The 17,032-nt window shown below is 37.8% G+C and overlaps 1 protein-coding gene across 1 annotated transcript; it reads left to right on the top strand.

The window, feature by feature from the left end:
* The first annotated feature begins 957 nt into the window (after nucleotides 1-957).
* On the top strand, nucleotides 958-15,949 carry LOC137248411 (uncharacterized). The gene is made up of 4 exons (XM_067779351.1): nucleotides 958-1,090; nucleotides 12,433-12,569; nucleotides 13,665-13,917; nucleotides 14,228-15,949. Exons 1-4 carry the CDS (start codon nucleotides 1,064-1,066, stop codon nucleotides 15,947-15,949), a joined length of 2,139 nt encoding a protein of 712 aa, XP_067635452.1. The 5' UTR covers nucleotides 958-1,063.
* Nucleotides 15,950-17,032: the final 1,083 nt, after the last annotated feature.

The raw sequence follows: 17,032 nt of genomic DNA, 5'->3' as shown, positions 1-17,032 counted from the left end.
GTGAATATGATTCGTTAAAACAATTCAACCGAAAATAAATGTATTAGGACAGTCACACTCCTGTTAGTGTGTCAAATGTAAAGGATGTTATGCTAAGCATTCGTCGACACGGTAATTTCTATAAAACTTTTGTAGCACCTTGTTATTCCAGCGCTAAGGGTTCCCTTAGTTTGCGCCTTATCGTCCTCCCTTCCCCCGCACTACTTTCTAGCAGCACTTATGCTTAGCAAGCCACAACTAGAACCCGCTGTTGCTCGCGCCCAACCCTGTCTCCAGCTCATACTGCCGCGCCTCATCGCTACTATGTACAAAGTTTATCTCGGAGCAGCGTCGAGCACCAGCCCCTGCCCCCGTCTTCCCGACCGCTTTTCGGCACAAGCACGCCTGTAGGTCTGGGGAAAACACTCCTAGCCTCTGTCACCCTGTGCACCGCTTGCCAGTACATAATAATTACGTTTGCGACAACTGCTCAATTAAGTTCCTGTCTCGGACGACCCCTGTCTCTGTAGATGTTCTGGACTCAACAACTGTACTCTATGAAGGTCACAGCACCGTGCTGCAAAACATCGCACCCAAGAACATCGTACACTACGGCATGCACCCTTTAACTATGCTTTCAATTGTCGTAGCAACTGCACGAAGTTTAAAACTGTGCTGACTTTGCTTGCAATGTAATTCCGACTTTTCAGCCAACTATGAACGACCTCCTTTACATATTCCAGCAAATAAGTTTAAACCGCGTTTGCCCATTGAGCCATGACAACTTACAAGTTTCTGCTCATCCTTCTCACTTAACGTTGTCCTGGTATTCCTAGTTGTTTTTTCATTAAATACATACATACATATTTAGTCGCTAAAAAACTAAAGACTTATAAGCAACAAAAATTTGGGTTAGTGTAAAGACATTTTTTAGCAACCCTACAAATAAATAATCTAAAAAATGATAGCGAAAGATCTTTTTGTCATAAAAATTTGATATTTAATAAAAAAAAAAGCAGTAGCAAATCAAAGTTTTAGTAAAAAATTTCGTTAACCACCTTTTGCGGTGTGCACGACTCTTGTAATGGCGTATCATTTTAGTGCTAATCAGGTATTTTTAGATAAAGTGCTGAAATTAGGTAAAATTATAATTTAAGTGAAATACTGGTATTTTGGTCGCCGTTAATTTGGAGTTATTGAATAAAGCAAGGACAAGGGAAGGTATACAAATAGGAGTTAAGGTTTTTAGGAGGATGAAAGAGTAATGTTGCTTGTGTGTATGTGAATGATATTAAAAAAGGTTATTTAGCCCGATACCCATGATGAAATCACCAGGAGAAGTAAATAGAAGAGTACAAAGGATGTACGCTGTTTGGAACGGTACAAATATAGATTTTCAAGAGTCATGGCCGGGTAGAACCTATACAGAAATTGTATTTTGTAGCTACCTAATGCACGTACAAAACTGGTCATTATGACCCGAGGTTTCAGTGCGAGTTTAAACTACTGTTAACTTTGAATATAGTTGAAATATGCAACTTTGGTCGCTTAAACTATGAGGAACAGTAAAAAGTAGCGCATGAGTCAAAGGCTAAACTGAATTCGGCTTAAACTGCAAATGACCCGTACTGAAAATCCGGATATAGGAAAAAGTGTCATTTATAGAGCGTATTACATAGTCCCATAATCAAAAAGCGACCAAATCTCGGTCAATTACAATCACGGCAAGGCAATATCCGGATACAAAATGCCGACAGTGGAGTTGGAGTGTTTATGGAACAAATTTTGAGAAGGGGCGTTCTTGAACCTAATTCTGAGATAGGGCGCCTCTGAAAAAAATACACAAATAGGGCGATAGCCAAAAATTTTCCGAAATAGGGAAATATTCTACAACTAGTGCAGTAATAATGCTTAGCATATTACTGAAAAAGCGGGCAAAACTCGAGCTGCTTTGTTGTTTTACCGGTAGGATTTCGCAGTAAACTATAGACCCTTCTAATATGTGATTATTATTAATGTATCGATCAAACGAGTGTTCGATTATTCGACTTAAGATTTTTGTAAGTAAAATAGAATCACTAATCGAATAGTTATTCGAATAATCGTTGATCGACGAATATACGAATACCTTATCAAAATCAAACATTCGATTTTTATTTATTACGTATACGCCATGTATGAACTACATAACTCCTCTTTGTTGAATCGTTGTTACTTTGATCGCCTACCAGATATTGAAATATATGAATGGCATGTCTGAAAAGTGGTGTCTTCTAGTAAAATACTAAGTGATACTCACATCACTAGTCTGATGCTAAGTAAATGAACAACAATAAAGCAGGCAGTCACTTATATCTACATAAACGAATCAATCATTATGTCTACACATATGTACGTACACGCAGCGGAGAGAGACTCACAAACACATGCATATATCTTATCTGAGATGCTCCCAAAAGTAGGCAAACATCTGTGGAAGTATCACTCACATATACACGCGCATGGGCTATGCGAGAAGCTATAATAACGTGCACCTGTAGTTATAGCTAGTAATTTTATAGCTGGTAAACAAGTAACAAATTCTAGAAATAGAAACGCCTAAAAATATTTCAACGAGGAAACCAAAGAGTATAAAAGCAGCGCCAGCTGAGCCACGGCGAATCAGTTTGATTTAAGCACGCTATCTGTTGAGAAGTAGAAGTGTTATTGTGAAGCACTTTAATAAAGGCCATTTTCCATTATTGAATAGTGGAGTTATTTATCCAACAGTTAAGTGATTCGAATGTTAGTAGAAGGTTGCAAATAAGCGGAATTTCCAAAAATTTTACAAGTTTTGGTAAAAATGTTAAAAGAGGGTAACAATTTTTAAGCCTTTTGTGGTCATCGCGAATATCCACAGCTACGGAAATGAGAAAGTCCCTACTTTTCTCACGTGCCACACAGGCAACTTTGGATTATATAGCACATTGGATTACATTTAAAACCACCTTACCTACTTAATTGGCCCTGAACCGTTTGAACGGTTATGGCCGTCCAACAAGGCGCGCTAGTCGCTTCTTTGCTCTGCTAACTGGCGCCAATTGGTCACACTAAGGGAATTTAAATCCATCGAATGAATCAAAAGATCGAAGAAAATTTTTACGAATACATATTAGAGTGACACCCTTGCGTTGTTAGTTTCCGCGATATGATTTTTTGAATGAAACTTACTTGCACGCTTTTTTTTACCAATATCTTCAGGTCAAAAGAGAGACCGGTATACGGCGCGGAATCTTAGATTTAAACCTGGCAGTCGTCTAAAAAAAACATTTCCAAAAGATTTATGCCACCGAGAAGTTTGAAAAAATATTTAGCATTGTGCTGTAGCTCAGCTATTTTAAATCCAGCAGTTTCGTTGGCTTAGCTTTTATGCGAATAGATGAAAACGCTTCGGCCCAGAAACGTGATGCTTTGGACGATTCAGTTTAAGTGCTCAACCTTATACAAATTTGTAGCGATATTTTTCTTTTTAAACTATCACAAGCTTTTGTATAAGAGCTCTTTACTCTCTCTGATGTATTTAATAGACTCGGTTTGTCCGTTTACATAAATGTTTACTGAAAATCTAAGTTTAAGTTAAAATTTGTTTACAATCAACTAATATTTAGATGCATTTAATTGAGTACATATTTTTCTTTTGAAATTTGCTATGCCAAAATCGCCTGCTTCACCACTTTTTGATCAACATAATCATATAACTGATATGTTGACAAAAGTAGGCTAACTGACAGTTCTATAAATAGCTTAAAAGAATACAGGGTTAATGTTGGTTTTTCTAGAACTTAATTGTAAAAATCAGATTCAAAGACATTTATGTACTTATAATGGCTGCCGCCTTGGTGTGGTGGTAGCTTGCTTGGCCTATCACACCGAAGGTCCTGAGTTCAAGTCTATGGCAAAGCACCATCAAAATTTTAGAAACAAGTTTTTTCAGTAAGAAAAAAGGTTTTCTAAGCGGGATAGCCCTTGGTAATGGTTTGGCAATTACTCCGAGTTTATTTCTGCCATGAAAAGCTCAGTGAAAATTCATCTGATTTGCATTATGATTTTTAATTTACGGTATATGGCCCCTGTTTAGCATTTTTGTCTTCTCTGATTTACTTTAGCATAAAAAATAATAACAAAATATATCCGTACATAGTAACGAATTTGCTTAACAACGCTGTACGTTTGCATATGTAGGGATCTGAAATAACTGCTGAACATAAACATTTACACATTAATTGGACTCATCAAATATTTTAATACACAACTTTCCCTTTTCCCCTCTTTAAGTAAGTTAATTTATGAATCTGCTATAGAATGGATGTGCAGAAATTCAGTGCTAATTCAAACGTTCTAGCGATAACGATTTACCACGGATGAACGTTACTTAAAAGAAAGTACTGGGGCTGCGATACCGATATCTACAGTGGCGGTGTCATTTAATTGATTGAACATTACACTAATTTACTTACAATTGATTGGACATCTGTTTGTTTTTATCAATTCAGATTGTTGGGTATTTTAGTAAGTATAAACGGTGTGGCTGCGTGCCTCTGAGTTGTGAGTTATAACAAAAATAAAAAAATAAATGAAAAAACGTAATAATAAAACAAAAAAGGGCATACCTATTATAGAACAGATTGATATGAAATTGCTTTGCTCTTTGCAGTATAGCAGCGAATATCTGCATTTATTGATAAAACATTCGATTCTTCCTTAAAATTTGACCCATTGATAGTGTGTGCTTGTCCACTTGTTCAAAACTACATGCTCATCCGGTTTCTATCTGTCTACTTATGTTTGCACACATTGTTCCTTTATATTTCACTATTGTATATTGAACTTTTTTTTTCAATTCTTGTTTGACGTGTGATGATGCTATTGAGGGGTGTGGCACCCTACCGTATTTTGTCAACGTTTTCAAGTTACAATGCCACCAGCCAGCTTGTAGCTTCTTGACTACATAATCCACGCATAAAACGTGATAAATGACACCCTCGGGTATGTGTAAAAAAATCATCACCGAACGCTTACCCTCTCTGCACATTGCACCATGGCTTAAAACCAAATCTGAAACTATAAAATTTGCTATACCATCAAATATGCTATTTACAAATTAAACATCCTTTCGTAGCAGAGCTGTTAAAAAATTTGTATAAAAAATTATATTTTTTTAAATAAAAAAAAAATTTATTTCAAATCTTTAAAGAATTTTGATGAATAGATTTTAAATTAAAACTTTTCTCAGTGCTACAATATTTTTCGAAAAATTTCTTGGTGTCAATTTGTTAGTGTAAATTTCAATATCATACCGAAGTGCCTTGGCTTCATATGAAGTGCTTTTTCTTTGCACATTCATATGAAATTCAGACACTTTCATATGAATCGAATTTATATGTGAGGGCATATGGGAGTGCTATAATTTTTTTTTATATTCAAAGTGTGAATTTGTATTTGCGCCTATTTTGCAGGGCAAAACAAAAACAAAAGTGATTTAAGTGTTTAGGGGTTAGCAGCTCTGTTTCGTGGCATAGCCGTTTTATTATGCAAAATGGGGCTTGCATTTATTGAAGAGTTGTAATGTAATGTAACGGGTGCGACATCTCCTTGCTTAGTTTTTTAGTGTATTTTATTCAACATCTTTCAAATTAAAGAAAACCGATTAAGTATAGCGCCTTCTGTACAAAAGAAATTTTGCCAAATGTAATGAGCTCTACACATTTATCGTCGACGGTGCGGTAAAAGCTGCTAACTCCACTTTCCATAAAACTACTTTTTCATGCTGATAGAAAGGGAAAAGATTTCTGCATATAGTGGTAAAAGAATTTCCAGTATTGATACAGAAATGGTTAGATAGGTTAAGAAAATTACGCTTAAGCTATTAGTTCTCTTATTAAATTTTTTTATTTTCAGTAATGTTTTCGACACCACTACCCTTAAAACTTAGTAAGTTACTTATTCCCGAAAATCTTGAAATTTGGTTCCCAATAGGAAAAATATTTGTCACTTTATCTCAATTTTGTTAACCTACATTTAAAACCTCTCAATTAACTACCCTGATTTTATTTGGTTTAAATGTATACTTAATGGAACAATAAATCTAAAAACAGAAACTTTTATACACTTCTGGGTTTAAAACAAACCTCAAAAGTTTAAACTTTTTTGTGGAAGTCTAAAAGTAAAAAAAAATTGTGCTTGAAAAGTGCTGCAAATCGTAAATTCATTTTCACAACATTGTATTACACACGACCACATTCTGTGTTAGTGTCCTGCGCTCGCTAGGTTAAGAGTCCAGCTATAAGGGGCGGCGGAGTTGCCAGATATCGAAATAGGAATTAAGCTAGGTCCTAAAAAACTTCAAGTGGATGGAGTTATTCTATAACATAAGTCGTGACATCTTATTGGGGTTCTTACGTTTGGTCGTCAAACAAATTCTGGTAACACTATGAACACATTCAACGTAACCTATTACACACTACTTTTAACCTTATATTGTGACTATGACTTAGCCCTAATATCACTCGTCTGAATTTTCTAATATTTATCATATCCCACTTCTGAACTTTCGTAACTTTCATCGCTTTTCACCACTGTGCTTGCATACATATGATCTATTCACGTAAGTAAGTTACTGTTGCTATAGTGCTCCTCTTCCACTACAAGAATTATTTCCCGCTATAACATGTCCTTTCTTTTGTTGCATTTGCTAATTGAGTTTAAAATCAATTTGTATTTCACACTTGAACCAATAACACTTCTAAAAGAATGCGGAAAGTTAAAATGTGCCAAATAAAAATTAGATATCAAATAAATTGTCCTATAAGCACTATGACAAAAATCTTCTTTTAACAATTTTACGCAGATTAGCGCAACACAATAATCTACCACGCAAATTTAGCAATCTTTACACTTTGCCTCTGCACGTGCTCTATGCTTTAACTGTTTTTGTTGTTGCTGGCTAAGCCGATGTAATTACCGTGTAAAATTTAATTATAATAACACTGTGTGAAATGTGCAAGTATCGTTACTTTCAAATTATTTTGAGAGGTATCTAAACTTTGGCCTACACGTGGCGTTGCTTGTGGTTTCATGGCATTCACCGCTTGTCTCAAGCTACTCGGCCGCCTATACGCGTGTTGCGTTAGTGCTCAATCATTGCTGGTGCTGACAAGTGCCAAGTGCCGTCCATGGTACGACGACTGCCGATAATTCCCAATGCGTATATTTTCATATTAGTTATCAGTAGTAGCATATTAACAATTCGTCAACTTGCCTACATTTGCATATTTAATATGAAAATGTTTTAGCGAAACTATAATATTTTCTCACGGCTTTAGCGGTCAGTAATGGAAAGTATCAACAGGAAATAATTATTGAACAGTAAATTTGCCTGAGTGCATTTTTGATAGTAAGCCTGTGGTCATTATGTCACCCTCGAATAACGAGCAGTATCCACCTTGCTTACAAGCTTCCAACTACTTTGTTACCCGATGGCAGGATGGAAACGCGAACTTTCCCGTTGATGCATTTCTTTACATATTCCAGGACTAATGAAGAATTGATGTGTTTCACAAAGTATAGTCTCGTTAACCCACTATATCGGAGCACAGAGGTTGCAGGGATGTTTTCAGTTGATCCATCCCTAATACCCTTATCAACAAATTTTTTTATTGCGCAGTCTGTCCCTTGCCTCGTCTCTTTTGATTTCTGTTCGAGCGAGTATGGGTTTAAACCGTATATTTTGCCCATGACTGTTTTAGAGGAGTAGAGTGCAGTTATGGTCTTTGTGCATCTGTCCTCGGCGTGTTTGCGCTAGTTCAATTTACTGTATAAAATATTTTCGAAGGATTTAACTTGCGGTGAAAGTTCGAGCCTTATCCCATTTAATTGCAGTGGCTTGAAAGATAGTTCTTTTTTAGTGCTTGGTGAATATAACCTTTCAGTTCTAGTAGGAATTACTTTGCGGCTTCTTGCACGGGGGACAAGTCTCCTACGAGCATTGACGCGATCAGGGATGGTTCACCTAGAATCTGAAGATGATTTCCTGTTGGAGTTAGAGCTATGCCAGTGGCGTAAGTGATAATTTGGCAATCAGTGCTTTCTAACTTATATAATAAGCTGTTCACTGAAAGGTTCCACAGCATAGGGTATAACACACCTCCTTGAGGAGTGTCCCTAGATGCGTACCGTTTTATGGAGGAGTTTCCCTATCATGGTAGGGTGGTTCTTCTCGTTAGAAATTGCTCAGTGAATTTTACAGGTGGCTGTCCAAGCTTATGTGTAGGAAAGGATCCATTACGGCTTGCGGATAAACTTACTCTTACTTATACTCCCATGTCCTTGCCTCAACCTCCCTTTATTTTTCTTCGTCGTCTTTCCTTCTCTTGCTTCCTCTACTTTCATTTATGCCCTCGCACTTCCTCCACTTTTTCTCCATTGTCTACTACCACTTTCTTTCCTCTTAATATTTGCTTGGTCAAAGAAGTACCCTGCACCGAATTTCAAGCAAATCGCACCATAATTTATTGTTGAAAAGGCACATCTAGTTTCTGAATCTATTGGTCATACTGAGTAATATTGTCCATGGGACCATAGGTCTAAAATTAATTTCGAGCCTCCCTAATTTTGTTAGAAAATTGTATATCCCAATCCGAATAGCGGCTCTCACAAATAAAATACATGAAAATAAATGTCAAATTCGGAAATTCGAAAATCGATAATACTACACTTGGTGATACCATATATACATATATACATTTCGGTCTGAGCTTGGAGCTTTGACCTGCGCCTTATTTATATGCGGTTTTGGGTATTAAAAGTAAAAATAAATCAATTTGAATTTTTGGAGTCTCCGTAGAGCCATCCTTACTTCCGAGCGATACCCCTTGAACTTCTCCAATCAGGATTACCATTTATTACCGTCTGAAGAGGTGAGACTAGAAAATATGTAGCGTATATAGGTGCTACAGCATTTACAGTTTTATCAGAACGCGATACCGCGACGGTGGCTAAACAAAATTGGACTCAACCAATAATAAATGACATCCGATTAACTGTATTTTGCTTTAGATTTTCCCTTTTCACTTGCTAAAATATGTTTATAAATGTTTAAGCTCCTCAGGTTTTTTAGAAAAGTAAACAAGGATTATAACGGTATTAGAAACAAAACTCCTTAATCGTTGTATACATATGTCATATAAAAATTACACCATGTAATTGCAACTCACGCCCATCAACCCTATATTACTGTAACGCTGATCATCACCGCTATCATTTTTATAAAGGCGAAAGTCGTAAAGTGTACCCAGCAAAAACTGGCATAAGCACCTTGTAAGCAATAAGGAACATTGGTTTCACTTCTGACAGCTAAGCCTTAGAATATAGTAAATACAAACAAGTAAGGAAGGCTAAGTTCGGGTGTAACCGAACCGAACATTACATACTCAGCTGTCAAATTATAGCTTGCAAAACTTTTAAATTACATTCTTTTAAAAGTGGGCGGTGCCACGGCCATTGTCCAAAATTTTATTAATTTTCTATTCTGCATCATAAGGTCAACCCACCTACCAAGTTTCATCGCTTTATCCGTCTTTGGTAATGAATTATAGCACTTTTTCGGTTTTTCGAAATTTTCGGTATCGAAAAAGTGGGCGTGGTTATAGTTCGATTTCGTTCATTTTAAATAACGATCTGAGATGAGTGCCCAGGAACTTACATACCAAATTTCATTAAGATACCTCAAAATTTACTCAAGTTATCGAGTTTACGGACAAACGGATGGACGGACATGGCTAGATGAATTTCTTTTTTCGTCCAGATAATTTTGATATGTATATAGAAGTCTATATCTATCTCGATTAGTTTTTGCCGTTACGGGGTACCGTTATACTCTTTGAGCTCTACTCAGATGACTATAATAAAAATTAAACATTGCCTAAGCTTAAACGGGATACATACTACATAAAACCTAACTCTAGTCGATCAATTTTCGTAATATTTTCAAGGAAACTGGATTTTCTTTTTAATTGAAAAATTGGAACGCCGATAAAATTAGTTTCTAGTCTACTTTTTATCGTTTGAAACGATTTTTTATTTCTCGTTGTCTGAGGCAATCCATTTCCGGTTTTTATATATACACACTGGCGGGAGCTAGGTATTTAATACCGACTCCAAATGACTTCTGGAATGCAGGAAATGGGGTTTTAATGTTACTTGTCTCGTAACTTCAACGTAGGAACTGAAAATGAATTTTCGATGATATATTACCAATTTATACTTAAATAATATGTTGAAATAGGTGATTATAAAGATGAAAAAAGGAATTCAAAGTTAGATGCTGTCTTATTATAAGTCCTATGCAGTCTTGGTTTTATATGTGCAATAATACCTACATATAATTAGGTTGAATAATAGCATACTATTCCCTATTCTACCTGGTTCACAAGCCTTATAATCGTTATTGTACGCAATGTATTATCTTATTATAACACCCGAAGTGAGCCTCATTTATCCTTATATAAAGCCTTATTTTATTTGGTTCATAAGCCTTATAACAAGGTTGTTATATTCTACCTAATGGCTTGCAATAGTTCCTTGTGTAATCCTTATTTTATGTGGGTTATAAGCCTTATACATAGCGTTATCTTTTAGATAAACCTTATGCCTGATGGCATAAGTGCAGAAAAATAAGAAGTATTACAAGGAATACGCCATACAACTTATATTCGTTATAGAATTAAAGCCTGCTGCCATAAGCCTTTTGACCATATGACAAAAGTCTTATATAAGGTTCTAATTTTGCTGGGTATTGTCTGCTGTTTCAGCATACGGTCTTCATGAAACATATGCATTAACTTTTTCAATCGCCTTTTTTGCACATACATACATACATAAGATTAAAATGGTTTTTTAGTGTTGGGGGTTGGCATCAAATGTTTGGAAAAATGTAACAAAACGCCCAAATGTATGTATGTTTGTCGGTATAGTAAACACGAATAATTTTATTTGTACATATTTTGTGTGCGTAGGTATTTAAAGGCTTAAAAATATATAAATTAACGAATTAATGTTAGATATGAAATATTTAAGTTGAAAAAAACAGGTTGTTTAGGATTAATATCAGTATGGTGAAAAATTTGTATGATTTATTTCCTAGTGGTGCACATGATCGACCAAGCGGGAAAGACGTGGGTTCAAGCGCGGTGCTGTAAAGTGTCGAAGTTTATGTGTAGGTCTTACAACCTTAGACTAACAAAGTTGCTTCTATCATTAAAAAGAGAGGATTGTAGACTCATGGCGGGTATTCTGACTGGACACTGCCTTCTGGCGTCACATGCCTTTAAATTAGGATTGGTCAGTGATAGTCGATGTAGGAAGTGCGGGCTGGAGGATGAAACGATCGAGCACGTTCTGTGCTCGTGCCATGTACTTGCCAGACTAAGACTCCAGCTATTAGGAGTGATACAGCTGTCAGATCTAGAAGCATCAAGTGGCTTAAGTCCTAGGAAGCTTCTAGTATTTGCCAAGAGAACGGAGTTATTTTATAACATAGGTCCTGGTTTTTGATAGGGTTTTTCAGTTTGGTCATTAAAACAAACTTCTGGTAACACTACGGACTCAATCAGTCTATGTGAGGTCCTCATGGACCGGCCAGTTCAACCTAACCTAACCTTCCTAGTGGTTTTTATTTATAAACATATTTGGAGCAATCCCAAATGTAAACGAAAAGTGTAAGAGGTGAAATCGGACAACAGATCAAGGCAAGGCAAAGGCAAGCAAGAGAAAGAAAAGGAATGGAAAGGAAAGATAAGGAAAGTGATGGAAAAGAGAGGAAAGGGAAGGAAAGGTTATCAATAAGGTACTGACTTTTAATCGATGAGTTATCCGTTCCATATCGATTTATTTTCGATAAGCTATCGAATATTTATCCACTCTTTGTCGGGGTGTTACCAATTTGTTATCGGCGTATTATCGACTTTTTTTTGTTTTCCGCATTTAAGCGACTTTTTTCAAATTTTTTGGGAAAGTTACTTATTTTTTATCAAAAATGTATAGATTTGATATCGAAATGTTTTCGATGTCTTATCGGCGTATAATCGATTTATTAAAGACGACTCATAGGATATGAACAGATACCGATAAAACTTCACTAGAAAATCGATAATAAATCTGTAAACTGACGATAACAAGCAGATGAAACCCCAATAAAACGACGGTAATAATTCGCTATCGATAAAAGGCCGACAATAAAATAATAACTTGTCGGCATCGTGCTACCGATAAAAATCTGATGAACAAAAAAACAAAATTTTTTTCTTTCCGGTAAAGTTATCTCTGTTGTAGTATAATTGATTGAAAAACTTTGGTTTTCTGAACGTCGACCTGTGTGTTAACTCATAGAAATTCACGACATTTTTGTTGTTTTTCCAGTTCGAAAAAGCGTACAGCGCAAAACGGTTATGTAATTGGGAGCTGCCAAAGTGGTATCCACCACATCCACGTAGTCACAAAGAGCCTTCTAAGATAATTGCTAACAATAAAGGACATTTGCTGGATAGTGTTGAACGGTAAGTTTAAGACACCTAGAACTGCCGTCATTTCGAATAAAAAGTATGCGATTTAATATTTAGTCTAGTTTCTGGAATTTTGTAGGACCGGATTCAATATGTCTTCGAATAATGTTTCTAGGCTCTAAAAATCTAATCGATTCCCTAAAAGTACCCATGCCAGATTGGATATCCTCCTGTTCTCAGATTATCTCGAGGAGAGATTTGCAGGAAGACTAACACGTTTGAAATGCTTGCTTGCGTCGAAAAGTAATATATTTCGCGTATGGAATTAGAAATATGCTAGTTTTTGTTGGCTTCCCAACGAAGTTTTAGTCGGCCATTTATAGTTGTTATTGTTGTGATAATAAGGTTTTGGGGAATGTTATCGATGTTAATGGTCTTTTGCCGGATGCAGATCCGGTACTTTCTGGTAAAAACACCTTTAAGGTACTAGTCCGACCAACTCGGTAACGATTTAGTATGATCACATGAAACCTTCTAGCCCATACCGCCCTCCAACCCCCTAGATCCATGAGGAATGGATCTGGGATGGGGTCGCCAGAGCCCCGGCTCTTAAAGAAGCAGGATTCGCCATGGTAAGTGAGGTGGACAATTGGGTTGAAGAAGCTATAAATTGCTTGCCTCTTACGACAGGCATACCTGCCGCGGGTATATTCTATGCACCCTAACGCGCAGGGGGACATTTAAAGTGAGAAGTGTGAGACGTTGTATGCCCATCGCTACCCTTTGCGCTACCTTGAGGGCTACTTTTGAGAGTTCGAAAAATTCGGACTATTAACTATACGAGATGGAATATTTAAGTAACACTTGCTACTTATTCCTTTGTCAAAAAGTAATGTCTTCGGAGGTGTTGATGTTTTTCAAATATCGGGGCGTATCATTTAGAAATTATCGCTTTCTTCGATCAAGTTGTCGTGGCTAAATTAAATTTTTCGGATGCGAAATGACTTCAGCCAATGGCCTGACACACATTTTTCATATTACATAGTCATTGATCCATCCTATTCATCCTAAAGATCTTCACTTAAGCAGTTTTATCCAAGAAAAATTGCTTTATTTCCAATTTTCAATAATTTTTCCTATACTTTTCAGAAAAGATAAAAACCCTTGGGGTTACTTTCGCAGTACCTATGAACTGCCCCGTAAAATAACTCGCAAATTCGCCGACGAGTACAATGAGTGTCTAATACGAAAATATAAATGGCGCAACTTTCTCCATAAAAAGAGTGTTTGTGGAAAAAAGGATGAGCCACCGAAATGTGATGACAAATGCGAAACGGTTAGACGCATATTCTTACCAGGTGAACAAGATACTGGACAGTGTGCCAAGGGCCTCGATAAAAAGGTGAGCTTAATTCTTGTTTCTTTTTGTTTTGCTTTTTTGAGTTTGTTCCTTCCTTTTTATTTAACCATTTATTATTTTCCGATTAGCAAAAAACCGATAAAAAGAATAAGAACAAGAAGAAAACCGTTGGAAAAAATCCTACTACAGCACCGTCAGAAATCGTAGCCATACCAGCATAACCATAACTGCACCACAATATTTTCGTTGTTTTTTTTTAATATTTTTTATAGTATATACATTTTTTCTGAAATGCACTTAAATTGTAATAAAAACTCATTTTAATTTTTCTTGTTTTTTTTTTTCTTTTAAGTATTTCGATTTAGAGTATGTCCCCGGAGATTTCACACCCTACGAAACGCAACATTCGTCACGCGCACAGTTGCTGCAACAAAAACACGAACGCGATAATAACATTGAGCCCGAACTCCCGTTAGACAAACTTTATCTAGGCGATCATCTCTGCAAACTTAACAAGTCCGATAAGCCGGACATTACGCTCACGCGTCCTATACCACTGCCTTTGGAGCGCGTCTCATCGCCTCGCACGTCACCAGAGACGCGTATAGAACTACCAACTGGGCCATCCATATCTCAAACTACTTCAATGCCACCAGTGCAAACAGAAACATCTTTACTACCACAAACAGCTGCGCTTACCGATTCTGTTGGACCAAGTTTGGAATATTTTAAACAGAAATTTGGATATCAAAATCCCGACTCGCCTACACCACAGAAGCCAGAACAAAATATGCCGCTGCGGTCCATCACTGCGAAACCAAATGAACGCTCTCCTTCACCCATTATACCAGCTTATGCAAACTTCGAATTGGCTAAACGCATGCACCATGACAATCTTGATCATCAACCCTTGCCCGATTGTGTGGTGGACGCTGCGTTTCGTAAGCGTCAAATAATAGGCGAGCACCCCGGACTCGCACTTGACATCGCACCTTTCGCTACAGGTGTTGGCATCAAAACACACAACGCTGGTCCTACGCATTGCACAAAAATGAAGGTCTTCAGACCGCGCACATGCGGCGTCGTGCCTAAACCTTATAACGGTGATTTATCGCGCGCCATCACCTCCGCACAGCCACAAAAACCAATGACAGCAATGGATTTAGCAATATGCTGGGATTATAGGCCCTCAAATCCAGCAGAGGAGCCTCAACCGCCCCCTCACATTGATGGCTCAGATGATACTGCCGGCCCAGCTGTTTTTAACTACGTGAAATCGCCACGCGACGAGGCGCCCAAAGATCTTGGCCGCTCAACAGGCGTATTTAATAACACGCTTGGCGAAACGGACTTCTTCGACAAGGATATAATGCGGCGAAAAACAGATTTTGGTGGCCAACAAATTGGTCGTGATACTGACTGTCTGTGCAGCACAGATGATTGCGTTGCGCCGACACGTGCACGCAGCATGACGCGCGATTGTGGAATGCCTTCAAATCGTTTATGTAAACAATATCAATCGTCGCCGAACATATTGGCTGATGAAGGCTACCGCGCTTTAAGGCAGAAATATCTAGGCGGTAGTGGTGGCGTTGGGATAACTGGCTCATGTGAAGCACTCGTACCCGAACGTGGCTGTCGACGATCTAAAGCGCATGGCGGTGCGGCTAATTTCTTTAGGCGCGCTCGTTCGCGCTTATGTCAAAAAGTTGCGCCAGAGCCACCGGTGCCGGATTGCTTTCATGCTGCACCACCGCGCGCTGTCTGCAGACCGCCACCATTTCGTGTAGGTATACCAAAATATGATGCAGCTGGCCATTTTATTAGTACGGATAGCGGCTGTAGCTTGGAGGGTCACAATGCTAGTCGAGTTTTAGTCGTACCACGACAGCGCGATCCTTATGCTAAACGAAGTTACGACATCGACACGTTGGTGCCGCCTTTTCGAAGTTTTGGTGGTGGCGCTGGGGAGGGCGGTTATCCAGAGCATTGGCGTTTGGCGAGCGTGTATCAACATGCCTACAAACCAATCGAACTGCGACGACGACCACTTCTGCAGACAGTTTATAAGTAAAAGTTGGGAATGCATTTAACAATATTTGTTTAACGATTTACAAATCGAATAAAATAGTTGACATGAAAGTTGAAGTGTATTCTAAAATTTAACACTGATTAAAGGGTATGGGGAAATTATCAGGTTGCAGGTCTCACCCAACAAACGGTCACTTTTCCGAAGTAGCACTGACATACATAGATACATACGAGATAGTGCATAAATTTTGTTCAAAGCTTCAAATAAGTTCTAAGTTTTCGGCCGACGACCTACCAGTTGTATAAGGCTTTGACTGGGAGCCCGAATAAAGTTTAGCTTAGGTGAGAGCGGTTAGCATCGATTTCTGCTTTTTCAATCGGAGAATTTTTCTTAATAACAGCGAGTTATATAGGGGTTACCAAACCCTATCGTCGCAGTAACAAAAGTACATACTAGGTCCATGGGTTTGATGAAAGATTCTCGGACTTTTGCCAAGTTTTCCAAAAAACTTGTAAACCTATGTTTGTATAACAGATATTTCAGAACAAAGCAAATTTGTTCGAGATTTCAGTACTAGAACCTACCGATTTTGTCCGGTGGTCGAAATGCTTTATTTTGAGATTAACAAACTTTTGTTCAGTTCAGAGCTGGGAACTGGGAACAGTCAAGTTAATTATTGCAGTTCACAAAATGTCACATTCGACTAAAATACAAACGTACGTATTCTGGTTTTATCCAGCAGGTACTAAATAAGGAAGCTAAATAACAACCTTCGGATGAGATTTTTTTTCTGCTTACGAGCAAACTTAGAAATTCGGACTCTTTCAGGAGAAGGCATCTGCCCAGCAGGTTGATGTTATCGTGAAGGTAAGGCTTACATTACCGCCATTCATAACACACTCGCGTAACTTCTTCGGCAACCTTATTTACGACGTGGAGGTGGCAAATGTTGGCAATATTGGCTAGCCGTGCGTGTGCTACACGTCTCCAATATGGATGCGGAAAAAACACCCTTGAGGAGGGTACCTACTGTAGTAGGTTAAACTCTTACTTATCCAGAACCAACTCCGCCATACGCAATGCATATCCTGTGTTGTTGTTGTTGTTGTAGCAGTGCTTCGCCCC

Source organism: Eurosta solidaginis, chromosome 4 (assembly GCF_040869045.1).
Source record: "Eurosta solidaginis isolate ZX-2024a chromosome 4, ASM4086904v1, whole genome shotgun sequence".
Lineage (NCBI taxonomy): Eukaryota > Metazoa > Arthropoda > Insecta > Diptera > Tephritidae > Eurosta > Eurosta solidaginis.
This window is presented reverse-complemented; position numbering and strand designations above follow the sequence as displayed.

Excerpts from the sequence above, each read along its gene's own strand:
- LOC137248411 (XM_067779351.1), top strand. The coding sequence starts at position 1,064 with ATGGCGTATCATTTTAGTGCTAATCAG. Across the intron at positions 1,091-12,432 it reads ATCATTTTAGTGCTAATCAG|TTCGAAAAAGCGTACAGCGC; the intron begins GTATTTTTAGAT and ends TTGTTTTTCCAG. Across the intron at positions 13,918-14,227 it reads CCAAGGGCCTCGATAAAAAG|TATTTCGATTTAGAGTATGT; the intron begins GTGAGCTTAATT and ends TTTTCTTTTAAG.